At 39.5% G+C, this 17,398-nt stretch overlaps 1 protein-coding gene across 7 annotated transcripts in view; it reads left to right on the top strand.

Annotated features, from left to right (window-relative positions):
• Positions 1-15,060, top strand: part of mark3b (MAP/microtubule affinity-regulating kinase 3b) — a 55,229-nt gene extending 40,169 nt beyond the window's left edge. For 2 of the 7 annotated variants that reach the window (XM_053242060.1, XM_053242061.1), the window contains 8 exons: positions 1,237-1,349; positions 1,891-2,038; positions 2,205-2,416; positions 2,548-2,651; positions 5,487-5,753; positions 8,504-8,530; positions 11,635-11,679; positions 13,587-15,060. In XM_053242060.1, the coding sequence (XP_053098035.1) occupies positions 1,237-1,349; positions 1,891-2,038; positions 2,205-2,416; positions 2,548-2,651; positions 5,487-5,753; positions 8,504-8,530; positions 11,635-11,679; positions 13,587-13,932 (1,262 nt within the window). In that variant the 3' untranslated portion in view covers positions 13,933-15,060. Of the gene's footprint in view, positions 1-1,236; positions 1,350-1,890; positions 2,039-2,204; positions 2,417-2,547; positions 2,652-4,274; positions 4,455-5,486; positions 5,754-8,503; positions 8,531-11,634; positions 11,680-13,586 lie in introns of all 7 variants that reach the window. The other 5 variants (XM_053242062.1, XM_034313644.2, XM_026944428.3 and 2 more) reach the window with 5 other exon arrangements.
• The last annotated feature ends 2,338 nt before the right edge of the window (positions 15,061-17,398 follow it).

Genomic DNA, 17,398 nt, shown 5'->3' with positions numbered 1-17,398 from the left:
CTACTATAGGGACATAATTATATTAATAATATTATAATAATTAAATTATTAACTTTTTTTTAGACAGTTGGGAAAACAGGAAGTTTTGGGAGTGTATTTAGGTTTGCAATTCAGACAATGAAGTGCTGTGTCAAATAAACCACTGTTTCTGCCTGTCTGTGCTGTATAATCTCCTCTCAGAACCCTCAGACAGTGTGCGTGTGTGTGTGTGCGTGTGCATGCAGCATGTCTGTATATTGCCTCAGCATAAAACAAAGCCTGGAATGATTCCATCATCGCGAGGCTGATGGTGTTTAACGTGCCTCTGAGCCTCAGTGTTGAGGGGTCGATGGAGCTCAGGCAGACTCTGTACTTTCCATTGCTGCTCTGGGCACTCTGCCCTTCAAACACACCATCAATAGATCCCAATCTATCCATTTCCTAGGATAATAACTGGTGTTCAGTCTGGGACCAGTGGCTCAAATTAAATAACTGTTTTTTAGTTTAAAGAATTGAGAAGTGAAAGTAATAATTAGAGAAAACATTATCAAAACAAACAAACAAAAAAGACCAGCTATGGTATTTTAATTGGATTGGATTTCTCAGCAGTAGTCTGTGCCTATTTGTGCTATGCCTTTGTAAATAATGGAGCCTGTAAGTATATGTTAGAGATTATTATGATATTTATACTGTGATATATCTATATTGTAATGCACTTTTCTGAGTATCCCCTTTTCTACCTTAAGTACTTAGTGTTTAAATTTTTCTATCTTTAAAAAAACTCCACTCAGCAAAACCTCAGCTTTCCTGCATATCATGGCACATCCCGTGTATCATTCAAGTAGCACAGCATGATATTTTTGCCTTATACCACAGCACTATTGATTGTTTGATAAATTTTGTGTAATAGGACAACTTGGGCAGTAGTTCTGGCTGCAAGATTTATGTGCTATTAATGTGCTCGTTCTGATCTGTTATCATTTATATATTCACAAATTAAACAGCGCACGCTGCACTTAAACAGATTTTAAACACATGTATAATTGTTGATATGCTCAAGTTGCCTGTGTCAGTGTTTTGTAAAAGTCAGAGATAATGCTGTAACATTAAGTTTGTGCTGTCTTGGTAACATGACAAGATCTGTGGTTGGTTGTAGCACGACAAGAGGGAGCATGTTGATTATTACATATTGCAAATTTCCCTGCTTTGTACTTCCGCTACTCCATTTATCTAAGATGTATGCTGCATTTTTTGCAGACATAATGGTGGGAATGGGTTACTCCCGTGAGGAGATCCATGAGTCTCTGACTAGAATGAAGTATGATGAGATCACTGCAACGTACCTGCTGCTGGGTAGGAAGCCCACTGAGGTGAGTAAATTCCAGGAGATAAGCTAAGATAGGCAGTGCCACACTAAGCCCACTCAGCTGAATGAGATAAGTGCTTTGTTTTAAGATGTGTTAGAGCTGGCCTTGTATAGATTCATGGTTCTTAAGACTCTGAAGGTACGTGTTTTCAGATATGAGCAGAACCATGAGTTTTGCAAATTTAGAATGGGACTTGGTGAAATACAGAACTGTACCTATACTTATGGCTGAAGCATTTGTCAGTTTAAGCTGCAGGTCTGCTGCTAAGTTAGCTTTTCATCTGTTCCATAAGTTATGCAGGAAACGGTGATGTTTAGTTTGGGTTCTGTAGTTTCTTAGGGAGCAACACTTCATGTCGCAGTATCAGAAAGTGAAGAAACAAAAGTGTAACCTCAAGTCTAGAAAAGAAAAGCATTGCTTACTGTTTTGTCTTAACATTTACTCTATTATTCGTTTACATTTAATTTGTCTAGAAGTTTGATGCACAGGGCATTAAAAGTTTATATAAAGTAATTGTGGCCCTGTTCACTGCTTGTGATCTTAGTTGGATGCTGCTGACTCCAGCTCCAGCAGTAACTTGTCCCTGACCAAAGTCAGACCCAACAGTGAGCACAACAATGGCCAGTCACCATCTCACCTCAAAGTCCAGAGGAGCACCTCCAACCAGAAACAACGCCGCTACAGTGACCAAGGTGAACCCCATCATACTGCATCTTGCCTCATCAAAGAATGTACCCGATTGAGAATGTAGTGATTGAAATTGCCATAAATAATGCACTGTTAGTGAGTTACACCTAAACTCTGTCTCTGCCTCTCATCATATATCTCTCCCATTCTGTCCTGTGCAACTCCCCACAGCTGGTCCAGCCATTCCCTCAGCGGGTTACCCCAAGAGGAGCCAGACCACCGCAGCAGATAATGAGCACAAAGAGGAAAGCAGTGCCCAGCCTCGCAAGTCCAACTCTTCCGGGAGCCGTAGCATGGCACCCCCTAGCCCCCTGCTGGGCAACGCCAACAACCCAAACAAGGCTGACATTCCTGATCGCAAGAAGGCCTCCACTGCGCCCGGTGTAAGTCACCAGCTTCTATCTTTCTGTCCTCTGAAATCACACCATTTTTTATTATATCTTCTAAGTACATTTTAGCTTTTACAGATTACAGATTTACAGTTTTACCAACTTTACCTGTTCTTCTCCCACAGAGTAATTCTGTGTCCGGGGGGATGACCAGGAGAAATACGTATGTTTGTAGTGAACGCAGTGCTGGAGACCGGCACTCTGTCATCCAGAACGGCAAAGAAAACAGGTAAGCTCATCACTTTTTGAATCATTAAGAGCCGAGATGGCTTTTAAACATAATGGACAACGTGCACCAATCAATATCAGAGAGACAGAGCTTGCCTGATTTAAACTCAAGATATGTTTTTTTTTTTTTTTTTTTTTTTTTTTTTCTTTTTCTTTTTTTTTTTTCCCCTTTTCTTTCCTTTTCTTCCTCCCCAAATGGCTAAGGATTTCACGGCTGGAGTGATTGTGACCATTGATAAAATATATGTAAAAAGTGTCCTGGGGAGAGTATTGCTTTGAATTTGCCTTTGTGGGTGCTACAATGGTTGATATTCTGTTCATTTTTTCACATGATATACCATTTGTTTATTTCTTTCCCCTTCCTGTTTGTGCACTTTGCTCTGATTTTCTTTCTACTCTATAGCTGTTAACTTGATTGTTAAAATGTATTTAATCAACCTAAATTCATAGTCAGTATGATCCTAAGGAGCTAAGATGATTAGACTAGTTTTAATAGGTTTGTTTTTACCCTCCTTGTCTAATTGAGCCAAATAAAAAGCCCCATTCAGATGAGATTAAATTTACATGGGGACCTGGAGTAATTCCATCATTTGCAGATGCTCCTCTGTGATTTCATTTCTGGACCAGCTCTGCAGTCATCAGTTGTAGTCCCTTACAGACAGACACGTCAGTGATTAGATTCAGATGCTGCCTCTTGAGTTGGGGGAAAAAAATCTCTCGCTGCCGTATTTAGTCTCGTAGCGTGCATATCCACTTTGCAGATTGTAAAGATGAATGCTTTGGAGTCATCTCTCAACGGCTTTCTTTGTATGGGTTTTATAACTTTATCTCCATACTACCTGCATTGGGAGCGCATTAGTAGAAGAAAATAGCATCAGCATGAAGAACATGATCCTGGAAGGGGCTATTATAATGTCAACTGCATGTGTAAAGCCACTTATCATGCATGTTTAGTTTTCTAGAAATAAATGAATGATCAGTTGTCTCACTGTAGGTCTCTTAATTACCAGAGACTGTGCTGCCAAAGTGCTGCCAAATAAATAAATAAATCGTATGATCATGTGTGATGCAATCAGCCGTATTTATAGAGAAAACTGACAGAAACCCATCCCTCCTGCGGTTTATCACAGAGAAGACATGTAAAGTTATTACAAATGTCACCCAGTGAACTGAATCCCACAGGGCTAATTCTTTGTTAATTTTTTTTTCTTTTTCTTTTTCTTAATACTTTCAACAGGTGCAGGTTTAGGGTTGTGTAGTATACTCTGCTGCATTCAAATCCAAGCCCTAACAATTTTTATTTAATCTTTTTTTTTTCTCTGGAGCTGTAATTAAAGCAGTCATCTATCCATTTATTTATTCGAATGCGTGTTGTGCTGCAGGCTCTGGATTTGATTGCACTGTATTGCAGCTAGCTGTATCTGCAGAAATGTGCTGCTTTTACATCACTCTTAACTGCACTGGCTAGAATCCTGTTACGTGCTGCTTCCACCACAACAAAGGAACCAGAATGCAAAAAGTGTGCAGCACTTTGTCTCTCTTTTTGCATTCCTCTTGCTCTGTTATCCATCACTGTTAGTGTTTTGTTCAAATGCACATTGTTTTCTGCTGCCTGCTTGGCCAGCCTGAGTGAAATGTCAGCGTGTGCCGCCGCCAGTCCGTCTCCATACGCTGCTGCTCTCACTGTTTCATCTGCCTCGGTCCGTCTGAGGCACCACAAAGCCACGCCACTTTCAGCTTCAGGCCACACCTGCCGCTCTACACTGCCCCCTAGTGACGGCCCCGCTGAACTCTTCAGGCCCAAGTAAAGACGAGCTCGGCATCTGACTCACTAACCGCAACATGACCCTACCCCCACTCTAATGCCCACTGACCTCTATAATGACTGCATTTATAACACTTTTTACTGCCTGCCACCTGCCACTCATCCCAGTGGCAACCCCTCCCACATCCCCACCCACTAGTCTCGACTAAACAATGAAGGCATGTCTGCGACAATCCTTCTCTCCTCTGTGTGCTCAAACTGTCCACGCTAACTTCCCACGTGTAATCCCACTACATGTAGTGGAAGTTAAGTATGTTAATGTCATATAGATAATTCTAATATTGTCTAATACATAAAGCCTGACAGTGTGTTTAAATGACCATCTAAATAAACAACTGTCTAACTTGATATTAGTTGATACATATTCCACACCTCTGATCCAGGTAAGATCAGTGTGTGAGAATCTGGGATAGAACCATAAAGAGGTCAAGGATAGCTCGCAGTGGTTGTAGCTAATAAACTGATACAGTGAGAGACATGAATACAAATTGAAGTAAAAGTGTCCCAAAGGATTTGCTTCTTCCTAGTTCCATGAATAATGTGGCACGGAAATGAACTAGATGAGAGCATCCTTAACTCTGGCTCCATGCCTTATTGGTTTTATTGGATTGTAAACTGTTATTATTTTTCATTATTTACAGGAGGTTTAGAACCTGCTTTTATGTTATTTTATTGGTGATATTTTACATACAGTTGAGAATTTATTGAAAGAGACTGAAGGGTGATTTTCTGTAATGTAGCGTCATGCCAAATTATCAGCATCTATGCAGAATGTCTAGGTCTAATCTACTGGATCATAACACTTGGGACACAAGTCGGTGCAATCACACTCGTAATGTCTAACATTGATTGATGTCAGATCAGTATGTTATGAGTATCAGGTTTGGAGCTCTAATATTGGTATTATATTGAAAATGTAAAAATAAGACCAGTGCATTCTTACCAGTTACATTCAAAATCTTCTAGAAAAATTTCTCTCATGAACTTTGACCTCACATTTCTACTCCTCAGCACAACCACGGCCACTTCGCAGCGAAACCCTGGGGCCTCCACACACAGCATCAGTAGCGCCACGCCACCAGACCGCCTACGTTTTCCACGAGGCACGGCGAGCCGTAGCACCTTCCACGGTGGCCAGCTAAGAGAGCGACGTACGGCCACGTACAACGGACCCCCCGCGTCACCCACCCTCTCCCATGATGCAACACCACTCTCACAGTCACGTAGCCGCGGGTCAACCAACCTCTTCACCAAACTCACCTCCAAGCTCACACGCAGGTAAGCAAAGCTCATCACTTAACAATCAAACATGACATTTTCATGACTTTTTGAAGGACGAGAGACATGATGCACAATTTGCAACTTGTTTTTTTGTTTTGTTTTGTTTTTTTTTTTTTGTTTTTGTTTTTTTTTGACATTTTTTCAAACCATGGGTTCTTTTTAACTTTTTACCATGGGTTCTGTACCTTGATGAATGAATTCAATGAGCAGTGGAGTAGATGGTGGTCTTGTTAAAATTTATGAAAGTGACAGTCACCAGCCAACTATATTGCTAAACTCTAGCAATATAGTTTCCTCTTCTCCTCCCTTCTTGTAATGCTTTCTTTGTGCAAGCTCATGCAAAAACACAAGCCACATAGTAAGAGTCCTCATACAACCCAACTTCCTGTTTACCATATTTTCCAGACTATAAAATGCCTTTCTCTTCTTTTCTTTCCTTTTCTTTTCTTTTAGCAAATGCTATAACTTGTCATGTGAAGCAACATGCATGTCATCGTTCTTACTTGAGCCTAATTATTTTTCTAAACCTTTTCACAATAAGCATGCTTCTCCAGCAGTTACTCTAGCTCACCTGTTTTAGTGTTTTTATGGTAGACTGCCCAAGTGAAATCATATGCTTCAGTAAGCATCATGTATGTGAATAATAACCCAGTTGTGTTGACAAAGAGAAATAACCAAACTGTAGATAAATTGGAACAACACAATGGAGACCTTCAGCTTTGAGATATGTTCATGATAAGAAATGCAAACTGGGTGTGCTGAGCACTTTCCTTAGAAACCTTTCCTGTTTCATTTTTAATGTAGGAATTAAATTAACAAAAGTTACCATTCTGGTCTTGTGTCTCCATTTAAGCTGTAACTTGTCAGCATTTGTCAAAGTAGTGTGAGTAGAAACTATACAGTGCTATTAGATTTGCTATTCCAGAACATGGAATATCAATAAAATGGAATAAAAGCTATTTATAGAGGGGAATTACAAGCTTTCAGAATTAATCACTGCTGCATAATGACTACTTTCTATTTTCTATTCTATTTTCTAGGCCTGACAGTGTGATTAAAGCCAATGTGAAACTGAAATCATGAAGCTTTTTTTTATTTAAATAGACTCTGTGTATTTGATGGGGGTGGGGAGAGTGGAAGGCCAAACACGATACATTGTTGGTTGATATTTTTACCTTGCCTGCTTGAGTATGGTGACATTCAAAACCAAACAACATTTGGAGGTAGCTAAAAGTCATTGCATTTTGATGGGAAAATCACTGGGACAAGCAGATTTTGTTTGCAGGCTATTAGTTTTTTTTTTTTTTTTTTATTTATAGTAGCCTGACAAACAAGTAGATTCAACAACTAGAGGGAAAAAACTATACCTTATTGACTTTCAGAATAGAAATTTTCATTTGGGGCCATATTCAGAGTTGAGTTAAGCAAGCACAGTGAGGATTTAACACTGAAATTGTGCACGTTGGTATTCAGACCTCAGACGTAACTCTGGAATTAAGCGTTATGCAGAAATTAGGTGTGAGTTACACGAATGTTGGTGAAAAAAGAGGTGTGTTTTCTTGCACGGTATCAGCTCGAGCGATGAGCAGTATTACTTCACACCCTGTGTTACAATTTTATGTCGTGTATGTGCCTTGTGGCTTCATTCAGTTGTGTGGAGCATGATATTCAAAAAACTGACATGCAGAAGAATATGATGTGCTGGATCAAGTGTTATTTTATACACTGCTGAATAATGAGGGAAGTCAATACTCTTAAGTTACACCAAATTTGCACTGATTAATGTAGAAATTACAACTAAGGCTATTTATGCAGCAATATATTGGCAAATACCAAGGCAATATATCTCCTATTAGATTTATTTTATTTGATTTAGATGTATTTATGTGAATGCTGGCCACTTATGCTCAAGAAAAATCTGAAAATCCACCCAGAATTCGACTTAAGCAAGTCGCCGACTCTGAATATGGCCCGTGGTGTATGTTTAAACTTACCAATCTTTTCGGGAATCAGGAACATGCAGGTATGTGAAAACACTGACAAAACCGAGCAAAATATGATGCAGCCCAAAGCCGTCATATAACTCTCCTTCTATAAGTAATCATAACCTCGTGGTTAGACGTATGGAGAGAAAATAACAATGCTAACTGTACTCCAATAATGTCTAATATGTGTGATGCGAGGACAGAACACCACAGCTCATAGCTGAAAAGGTGGCCAGCAACTTGCTGAATTTTTTGTCAGGAAACTTGACTACATCAATGTGCTACATTAGAAACTTCGTTAAAATAGGATAATAATCAAATACTGCTTAATATTAATGCCCTTCACTAGTAAATTAGCTAGCCGTACGTTATTGCATTATGATAGCTACCATTTTAACCTGGTTAATTAGGCTTTTATTAATAACCCCAGGACAAAAACAAAGCTAGCTAAAGTAGCAGCCTCTGAAGTGCTGTTTTAAAGGCAGTAAAAGTTTTATGTGAAATAAATGTTTCTACTTTAAGCATGTTAGGAGATTGCATTGCAGTAGTTGCACTTGTGATCTCTTGCCCATGCTGATATACTTTTTTCTTTTTTAAAGTTCTCCACATGTTATCTCCATTAGAAATGTCTGTGTTTTTATTTTCCTTGTATCAGCACACACAGAAATGAGTTATTCTGCATATTTGTTTCCTGCCTGATGTTTGCCCTTCAAACTGTAGATTGTAACTGATGCCTCTTTGCATTGTGTGTTTGTTTTGTAGAAACATGTCATTCAGGTTTACCAAAAGGTAGGATCCTCAATGCGGTGTGAGTGTGACCATGAGTTAACATTAACTGAGTGTGGCAAAGTGCTGAATTAATTGCCTGATACTCACTCCTTGATCTGTGTGCCTTAATCGGAGTGCGATTGAGCATGCCTGAGATCACTGCTGTCCTGATGGAAAGAAACAGCCTCACCAGAAGCTCTACTAATCATGTGCATGCCTCTCTACAGGATGAAAATGTGCACAAAAAAACTCTAAGCTTTTGTATTTGTTTTTTTTAATACTCTATTAATGTCAAATTTTCTTTTACAGTGGGGATTCATTTTCCTTTGAACTTCACAGTAGTTTCTTGCAAACAGCTTGTGACTGTTTTAAGCAATTATTACTTGTCACGACACAAGTGTAATTTTTTTTTTAATACACATGGGGTGTTTTCATTTTGGAATCATCCCCTAAGTTTACTTGCAATAAAACTCTGAGAAGATAAACTCCTGGTTCTGTAATTCAGGCCACCGTACTGGGCGCTAAATTTGGCCGCTGACAGATGTGGCGATTGAGAGTGATTTGTAACGAGATGTCTGGAGTTCAGGTACCGAGAACCTTTTTTTTTTTTTTTTTTTCTTTTTTCTTTTTTCAATCGTTCCTCTCGTTTTGGCCCTGCACTGATGCTCCAGTATCCTGTCCTAGTTGTAGAGTCTGCTCTAAATCTTCTGACCCGCCCCTGTCAGTTTTCCCCAGATCTGTCCAGGCAGAATGTTCCTAACCAAGACCCCGCTGTAAAAGGACTCAGACTCCACCCACTGTCGACTTGCTTCTCTAGGTGTAAATTCCCACAGTGAACTTGTTTTTGCCTTTCACAATGAGTTGGTTGGCCTGTATAACTCCCAATTGTCTTTTTTCCTCTTAATCAAATAGATTCATACTTGTTCCCCATGACCTTTTTATCCACCTTCTGTTTCTATGATCAAGAATGAAGATCTGTACTGCAGCCCAGCACATTCCCACCTTTTCATTCTAGGAGATAAGGGTTCATAGCCTCAGCAGTAACCAAGCGCAGGGACTGTTTGCAGAGTTAAACTAAACGAGGTCTTGACTGCTAAATAGGTCATATTGCTAGAGTGAACAGATTTAAGAAGGATTTACAGAGAGGACTATATGTAGTCACGTTAAGTCATTTTTTTTGCGCCTTGTTGCAGCTGAGACCGGTCTTAGCTGTGTATATTTGTGTGAAAGCATATGTAACGTGCACTCCAGCACAATTACTTTCTAGCCCAAAGTAAACAGGAAGCGGTGCCATAGCCAGGAATTAATTTCAAGGAGAGGCAAGGAAATGTATTAAACAAAATCTCCACATGATCTGTACAATTAAGTTAAACATTGTGACACGCTCATGCAGTTTGGCGGGATGCCAGACAGTAGGAGCAGTGATGGCATGAATTAATCATTTAATCATTAAGGCATGACCATCAACCAATCTTACCAGATTAATAGCCATAAAATACCTTTATGACATTTCCACTGAAAACGATTAAAACAAGGTGCTAGTAATAGGGGGAAATGACTTATCATCTTAGATCTACACTGCCTTTTCTCCCCTTACAGTAAACCTTGCCTACTTAACATGCTGTCATCTTGATATACCTAATATCACGATTCTGACTGGGTTCGCACCATAGTATTTGATAGCTAATAAAATGCATTTCATTTGACATTTGGGCCAGTTGAATATGGAATTGATGATGACTCTGTTTACCCTTTATGGACAGCTTTATAATGCAAGTACTGTGCAAAAATATTATGTGACATTGCATGATGCACCAGTTAATAAAAGACACATATAATGAGCAGTGATGGATGTGTTATGACAACCATCCATTAACAACAGGGTTCAATTAATAAGTATTTGGAGCTGGAAAATATTTCAGGCAATATTTCATATTTTCAGTTTGCACAAAATCATACTCATGTTTGCTCACAACAGCATAGTTACAGCGTAAAAAAAAACAGTGACAATAAATTCAATAAATGAACATACACATTTGTAAGGACAGTATCTGCTAACGTGAAGATAAAATGTAAAAATCCTTTTGAGTAAGACGTTAGGTGTGTTTAATATTTTTTTGGAAATGTGACTGAAAGCACCACCATGAGGAACTAGGTAATGTTTAAAATGATAGAAATATTTTCCAGAAATGGAAATCATAGAAATGGTCTGCTTTTCTCCAAGCTTTAATTTTATGCCCAGTCTTAATGGAAATTTGTTTTATAACACGCTGGTGTTAAATTTAAACCCGAACAGTTTAGACTGACTTGGCATACAAAATTGCAGCTGTCCCCTGATCTAAAGCATTAGACAGCTACTTGCGACAGTTAAAGAAATTAGCAGGTTCAGTTAAGAACTGTCCCCACTCATCTTGGATAGACACTGTAAGCATAAGCAAAGGAGCATCTTATGTCTGGCTTTTTCCCAACCACAGTCACAGCCAAAGCAGAATAAATAAATATGGAGCAGCTTGTTACTTTAAGTGTACTTGATTATTCAGTTTCTTGTGCTGAGCTGTATTCCAGCCCACTATATCTGCATTAACTCTCCGTGTTCCACTCCAAATTGAACCCTGGGTCCAAATGTTTTTCTTTTTCTCCTTTACGATAAGTGCATGAGGAGCAAGTGTAATCACAGTTTTTCTGTGTAGTCCAGAGCAAGAGCACAAATGACAAAGCCTCATCCTGTTCCCTGCTCTATTTATCATGTTTGGGGTTTTTTTTTTTTTTTTTTTGGAGTGCCCAAAGGAGGGAACAGTGTCACCATGTTTGATTTGTTTAGGTCAGGAAATTCATTCCTAGGCTACAGAAAGAACAGCTGAAGAATCCTCCTCATCTTGTTTGATCACCTCTGAGTGCATGAGCAATATCCTCCCCTTAACCCACAGGAAATTGAATATGAAGACACTGGCCAACTTTCTTGAGTCTTTAGATATGAACATGCTTTCTCCTTTTTGTCATAGGATTGTTAAAGCGTGTATTTTCCCCTCTCTGTGATGTGACTGTTTCCCCCCCCCTTTTTTTTTTTTTTTTAACCTTTTGTCTTCACCTCTGACCTATTTTCTTCTTATGTCCTGGTTATAAAGAGTACCAGCAGAGTTTGAGAGGAATGGCAGACATGAGGGCTCAAGGTGAGACAGGACGCCCAGTTTGGCCGTCTAGCGTCATGCAGTGTATCCCCAATCCTCTCCCTGTGCTTCCTGTCAACAGCCTCTGCAGAGCTGGAACTCTCCTCAAGGGGTTGGGCCTGTCTCTGCATCCTTAGTTTCACATTGCCAGCTTCGACCACTATTTGAGTGTAGAATCAGTTAGCAGCTGAGGAGTGTTGCAGAAACAAAACGTGGCCTAAATCAGGCGTGTCTAACTCAATTTCTGTCTCGGCTGCTTTGGCATTTTTGAAGTGCCATAAACACAATCATGATATTCTTTGGCCATGAGTCAGTTTATCACATTTTTTTGTTCTATAGTCATATAAATTATATTCATTGATAACACTGCTTGCTTACTGTAGCAGTAAAAAAGAAATCGTCCATCCATTTTTTTTTTTTTTTTTTTTTTTTTTTTTTTTTTTTTTTTTTTAAAGCTGAAAACTGTCCTTTGTGTCTTTCCTGAATTTCCATCAGCTCTTTTTTAAACATTTTTGTAGATCATTACATTGAGTGATGCATTTTGACCTTTAGAGTCAATCATAAAATGTGAGCCCGCACTCCCTGGTCCATTTGCTTTATACTTTTTTGTTCTTCTAAGTGAAGCAGAAACAACTTTAAGATGCATTGAAAACCCCACACTTTCTATAATCTGTTAACGTTATTTAAAATCATAATATATAATGTTTATGTAATAATGATACTTGTGACAGAATAAGGTCATCAGAATAAACACAAATATGCAGTTTTTTTGACTGTGCTGTGCTTTTAAGTGTGTTGTAAATACAGCTAGCTCAGTGCCGACTGTCCTCATCACTCATTTCACCGACACGGTTGTACATATGGGTGTTATTGTTGTTGAAAATTCAAGCGAGGTGTGGTGTGGATTGGACAGACAGTATATGACACTTACGCAGTGCATCTGGTGTGAATTCTAGGTATTGTTGCTGTGGGGTGTTGTTTTTTTTTTTTAATTTGGTAGCAGGCCATATTTGACACATTTGGTTTATGTTAAAGTCAGAACTGTGAAATAATGAAGACATGCTTTAGAAGTATTTTCTCTGCTGTGCTGCCACCTTTTGGACAAAACATCATATTACACCTTTTATCAAAATTGTTCTGATCATTATCTATCTGTGCTACCTGCACTGGGTTTTAAGGCATAATTATGTACACCTACCTTGTATCTACAGCTACCTAATGGGTGTTTTTTCTAGGTTTTTATTTACTCTGCCCACCAATTGAAATGGGCTATTATAGGACCACCACTTAGCGGATAACCTGTGTGTTACTGCTGCGCTGAGAACTGTTCACCAACTCAATAATTTCCGGTCCTTTGGTTGTCCCTACATAGCCGCAGATGGGCTACAGTCAGTAACTGCATAGCTAGAAAGTGCACCAGCTGGTATATGTGTAGGTGGATGTTTTTTTTTTGTTGTTGTTTTCTTTCCAATTATCACCTCAGCGTATATTGTTTTTTGCTGTAAGGTCTTACAGTTAAGGTGTACAGTGCTGGGTGTTTTGCATAAGAGCCATTGAGAGAATCTCCAGCTCTGCCTTGAGTGACTAATATCCAGTTCTGGGTGATGGATATTATTTCTGTGGCTGTAGTGAACTGTTTGTTCCCCTATGTTTTTTTCCTGAGCTGTTCTCATATATTTGCATGCAGAACTGATGTTTGTGTTTGCTGCACGCTGTGCTCCCATGCATGCATTTATACACGGTTATGATGTACTGAGGATAATATGTATGATATAGCACCTGTATCACTACTTCTGCTCTGCTAAGCAGTGATTATCACACATGCTCATTATTCTCACTGCCTTTTGATACACACAACACTGACCTTTGGACTGTGGTTAGCTGTAACTGCTCTCTCCTCTTTCTGGCAGTCGGAACGTCTCCGGGGATCAGAAGGAGGATCAGAAAGACACCAAACCCCGTTCCCTGCGCTTCACCTGGAGCATGAAGACCACGTCGGCCATGGAGCCCAGCGACATGATGCGCGAGATCCGCAAGGTGCTCGACGCCAACAACTGCGACTACGAGCAACGCGAACGCTTCCTGCTGCTCTGCGTCCATGGTGACGGCCATGCCGAGAGCCTTGTTCAGTGGGAGATGGAGGTGTGCAAGTTGCCCCGTCTCTCTCTCAATGGCGTGCGCTTCAAGCGGATATCGGGAACATCCATTGCATTCAAGAACATAGCTTCAAAAATTGCCAATGAGCTAAAGCTGTAAACAAAATCATCAAAATGTGAAAATGTGACAAAAGGACTAAGGCATACAAAAATCTATTATTTTTTTGTTTTTTCTTTTTCTGTTGAAAAAGTAGCAGATTCAAGGACTGTTTCTCGAACGCTTACAGAAATGTGTAATAAAATGTATAGAATCATGCCTTAGATGGTATTATTATTATTATTATTATTATTATTATTATTATTATTATTATTGTGACTGGTGGTCTCAAACTGTTTGGAAAGAAGTGATGGTTGGTGGTTTTCTTTTTATTTATGCACTACTGCGTTAGGTGCCCAATAGGCCTATAGTTAACCCTTTATTTAAAACAGAGGGATGACAAATTCACAGTATTTCTCTTCAGTGCCGTGCCTGCCCACAACTCCTTTGGTCTCCTTTTTGATACTAAGCAAAAATGGCCATGACATTGTGTGTTGTATTGTTAGATAGGGAAAATTATATGCACTCCCACCTCCCAAAGCTGCTGATAGCAGTATAGTCACATTTCCCCCTCCTCATATATCCAGACAGGAAGTGACTTGGACCTGTTGGACTGAACTGTTCTATATGCCTAATGATGGACAGGATCTGCTTATTTATAGACTGTGGTGCCATGAATCTGCTCACAGACGCAGCTTGGTGAGGTTACAGGAGAGTTCAGCCACAGCACCTTAGCGAAACCTCATGGTTGTAATGCATTGTGAGACTTTGACTAACAATTTTCAGAGAATTAAAAGACTTATTCAGAGCAGGAAGATTTTCCTTCCTGGTCTGTTGGTATATTTAGTTTCTTTCCATATGAAGTGTTTTGTTTTCTTTTGTAACATATTGGAAGTTGTTGAAATGTTGTTTGTATACTGATGAGGCAAAAAGGGCCTATGGAGGAGTCAGGCTCCTGAGTCAAGATGTCGTTTTTCAGGCCTCAGTATTCACTCCCATCCGTAAAGAAACCATGGCACTGTTTTTATTTTTTTGGAATGTAAATAATGTACCTTAGTTTTGCAACAGCTACATATTGATATACTTTTTCTTTTCTAAATCTGGCTGTGAGTTGGAAACTATGGAAATTAATGTACTCATCACAGGATAAGGTTAATCAGTGTCTTCATTAAAACACACCTGAAACTAAAATCTAATGTCTCTTTCTTTACACCAATGGTGTGAAACTGCTGGAGGTGTAGGATTTTGTATTTTCTGTTTTAAAATTCTTGCTTTATGTGTTGTATCACAGGCTTGGCAACTGGCTGTTGGAGGATTTTCGTTATTTAAGGTGTGTTAAAGCAGGTAGAACGTAAAATCCTGCTGAAAAATGTTCAGTTTGACATGGCGTTTGAAATAGTTGAGAATTGACCAGAATAATATAAAGCTTGGGTTACTGTCTGTATGGAGTTTTGCATGTTCTCCGTGTACACACACACACCATCCTGCACGTTCATGCAGTTATCTAACCAGCCAATCATGTGGCAGAAGCACAATGCAAAGATCATGCAGATACAGGTCAAGAGCTTCAGTTAATGTTCACATCAAACATCAAAATGAAGAAAACGTGTGATCTCTGTGACTTTGATCGTGGCATGGTTGTTGATATCAGATGGGCTGGTTTGAGTATTTCAGAAACTGCTGATCACCTGGGATTTTCAAACATAACGGTCTCTAGAGTTTACACAGAATGGTGCAAAAACATTGAGTGAGCAACAGTTCTGTGGATGGAAATACCTTGTTTATAAGACAGGTCAGTGGAAAAATGGCCAGCTGCTGCGAAGTCTATAGTAACTCTTTACAAACTATAGTACTCACTCTTTACAACCGTGGTGAGGCAAAAAAAAAAAAAAGTATCTCAGCATGCACAGAACATCGAACCTTTGAGGCAAATGGGCTACAACAGCAGAAAATCACATCAGGTTCCACTCCTGTCAGCCAAGAACAGCAATCTGAGGCTATCATGGGCACAGACTCACCCAAACTGGACAGGTGTACAGGTGTTCCTAATAAAGCTGACAGTGAGTGTATGTTTCCTCCGGGTTCTTCGTTTTCCTCCCACCTCCCAAAAACATGCCAGTAAGTGATTGACTCCCATCCAGGGTGTGTTCCTGTGAAAGGCTCCAGAGCCACTGTGACCCTGAGCAGCATAATTGGTTACTGAAGATCTATTCCTGGACTAAATAAGCATTTTTCATAAACATGTCTATGCTGTTACCCATAAACCATAAAATTTTCCAATGCATAAAGTGTTAATGAACAGTGTTTCAATTCCTTCATGAAGTCATTCAGGTGTGTTAAAATGGGAAGTAGAAGTTGCACTTTTGCTCTATAACCACTAGGGGGCAATCTTCAGTAAAGTTCTATGTTGTGTTAGCCACTGCTTTGTGTATTTTGGCTGGATTTTTCCCAGATATGTGTGACACCAACCCTGTACTGAAATGTGCAAATGTATAGATTGTGGAATTTCCTGCTGCAAGTGCAGCATAACCTCATGCAGCATTCTTTCATCTCATGGCCAGAGGTGCTTCCTCTACATGGATGCGTACTGTGTATGGATTTCTACATGTACAGCATTCCCTGGGGCAAAGAATGGTCAGTGCATGATCATGTGCAACAGTCAGCTCTTTTCCCCACTTCTGCAAGATTTGAGCAATGTTTGACCAGTTTTAGGAGTTATCCTTTTAAAAGCACTTTTTAATCATGATGTCCTGATAACTGATATCCCCAAGTGTGTTTATGCTTGTTGTACCTTTAGATAGGCGTATGTCTGAAACGGTTACTTTAAACTGTGATGACTATAACTTAGTTATTTCCATTTTATACAGGATATAATGACAGATAAAGGTTCTTACATGAGTACATGAGGAAAAACAATGGAAACTTTTCTTCTAAATCCATTCCGTTTATTGCCTTTATATGGCTTTCCCATTAAATCCCAGTTCGACAATATTGATTTTAAAGAAGTCATTAGTCCTGGACTTCAGTTGTGAAATATTCATTAGGAGTTACTCACAGGCTTACACAGCATAATGAGGTCTACATTAGTCTCTTCTTACAAAACCCTGCACTTTGAAAATACCTCTTTATAGTCTTTAAGACATCGAGCAGTCTGTAATGACTTCATTTTTTTGACATATTGACTAGCAGCTCCTTTTCCATTTGATTTCACCAGCACTGAATAAACTACACACTGATTAATTGGAACCAGATGTGTGTTTTAGTCACCATCTGTGTTTGGAACTCCAAATAAAAACAGCCATATGCTGGGTGTAATCAAAACCCAATGCGTTTGGCCCATAGTTAAAAGCCTATGACGCTTGGCTCTGCACTCTGACATTGATATTGGGAGGGCGAAAGGCAGATGAGGTCTGTGAGATCTCATGGGAGAGCTGAGAGTTACGGGCCGAGGGAGCGGATGACAGCTCCACGTCCAGCACTCCAGATGGGACCCAATTTACTAGCATTTAAAATCACCCATTTATTTCCT

The sequence above is a fragment of the Pangasianodon hypophthalmus genome, chromosome 19 (genome assembly GCF_027358585.1).
Source record: "Pangasianodon hypophthalmus isolate fPanHyp1 chromosome 19, fPanHyp1.pri, whole genome shotgun sequence".
Taxonomy (NCBI): domain Eukaryota; kingdom Metazoa; phylum Chordata; class Actinopteri; order Siluriformes; family Pangasiidae; genus Pangasianodon; species Pangasianodon hypophthalmus.
This window is presented reverse-complemented; position numbering and strand designations above follow the sequence as displayed.